The following is a 1,596-nucleotide window of genomic DNA, read 5'->3' on the forward strand; positions in this document are numbered from 1 at the left end:
TAAAATATATGACAGTTTAGTTTTTATCATTACATTATGAAAAATAATGAACTTTATCACAATATAAAATTTTTTTGAGAAGGACCTGTATGTGCATGAATAATAATAACAGACATTTTCCAAGTTAAAAAGAAAACAGGAATGTTTGTTTCTGATTAATATTKATTTAAGTTATAWATTTGCTTTCTGAGGAAGAAACAAATGTTCCATAAATGATTGTTGAGTTGCACGCAGCATGATTAGCTCAGAAAACACAGTCTGCATGTGGGCGCCCCTTTAATGTCTCTGTTTCCTCCTTTAAGATGTGATGTTACGATAAATGTGTCTATAAAAGCTGATTTGCTGTTCCTCTATCTGACCKGAAACTTCCTGATTCAGAGCTGAAAGTAAGAAGCTGATTCTTCTGATATTTTTTTAAAAGTCCTTTTTACTTAACCTGTCATTCTGGCTCTTGGTTTCTCTTCGATTTTGTATGTTTATTTTCACAGAAGGTGATAATTACCCAACGGGAACCTGCAGCCATGACGATGCTCACTCTGCCTTTGCTTCTCTGTGGTCTGATGCTTCTGAGCAGCGTCAACGGTGAGCATTTTGTCAGGAAGTGTGAGAAGAAAGAATCCTTTGAGTTGTGCAATTAAAATGACTTGACTTAACCTGCTACCTAAAATAAATTAAATATGTCCTTTTTAAAAATTAAAAATATATCATTTATAGATAGAGATATTAGTTCTGTTTCTAGATTGTTGGTGCACTTTCCATTTCTGATTTAGTTACACCAGCTGAACCTTAGCTGACCAAAAAGCCTTTTTATATCTCAAAAATATACAGTTACAACTTTTACACCATAGTAGTGAAGATTAGTTTGATACTTTTCAGTGCAACATTCACTATGAGGTGAAAYGGTGCAATAGATAATAATTTTTGTTATATTTTTTTCCCACAAAGGGATCAATAGATTGAGAACTGAATGCCCGTCTGGCTGGAATSTAATCSAGGGACGCTGTTTCAAATACATTCCAAGACGAATGACTTGGGCTAAAGCTGAGGTATAACTGGACAGTGATTAATGTTTAGGAACATGAAACTGCCTTTACATGTTGCGTCTTCCTAAGTAAAAAGTAAATGTTTCATCAACATTGTTTTTCCAATAAACGTTTCTTTTTTTCCGATTGATTGGCAGAGAAATTGCATTTCCATGGGAGGAAACCTTGCGTCTGTGCACAGTTCTGAAGAATACCATGAAATTCAGTCGCTCATTACGCGTGCCACTTATGAGATGAAGGTTACGTGGATCGGCGGCTCTGATGCAGCTGAGGTTAGCATTACCYTATATTACTCTATTCATCAAAACCTGGTCAACACAGACTGTCAGAGTCATTCTCCTGATGCGTCTTCTTCCAGGAAGGTCATTGGGCTTGGACTGATGGGAGCCTGATGACTTTTACAAACTGGTGTCCTGGAGAACCCAACAATGSTGGTTCACATCAGCACTGCATGCAAATGAATTACTCAGGTAAAACTGTTCTTTCTTTTAAGCAATGATTAAGCCACATCTTATAGATGTCTGATCACATGCAAAAACATAAAATTAATAAA

At 36.0% G+C, this 1,596-nt stretch overlaps 1 protein-coding gene across 1 annotated transcript; it reads left to right on the plus strand.

Moving 5' to 3' along the window:
* The first annotated feature begins 150 nt into the window (after positions 1–150).
* LOC103460755 (ladderlectin-like) lies at positions 151–1,542 on the plus strand. The gene is made up of 5 exons (XM_008403056.2): positions 151–386; positions 489–582; positions 946–1,046; positions 1,181–1,315; positions 1,402–1,542. Exons 2-5 carry the CDS (start codon positions 522–524, stop codon positions 1,540–1,542), a joined length of 438 nt encoding a protein of 145 aa, XP_008401278.1. The 5' UTR covers positions 151–386; positions 489–521.
* Positions 1,543–1,596: the final 54 nt, after the last annotated feature.

The sequence above is a fragment of the Poecilia reticulata genome, unplaced genomic scaffold, assembly GCF_000633615.1.
Source record: "Poecilia reticulata strain Guanapo unplaced genomic scaffold, Guppy_female_1.0+MT scaffold_284, whole genome shotgun sequence".
Classification (NCBI taxonomy): Eukaryota; Metazoa; Chordata; class Actinopteri; order Cyprinodontiformes; family Poeciliidae; genus Poecilia; species Poecilia reticulata.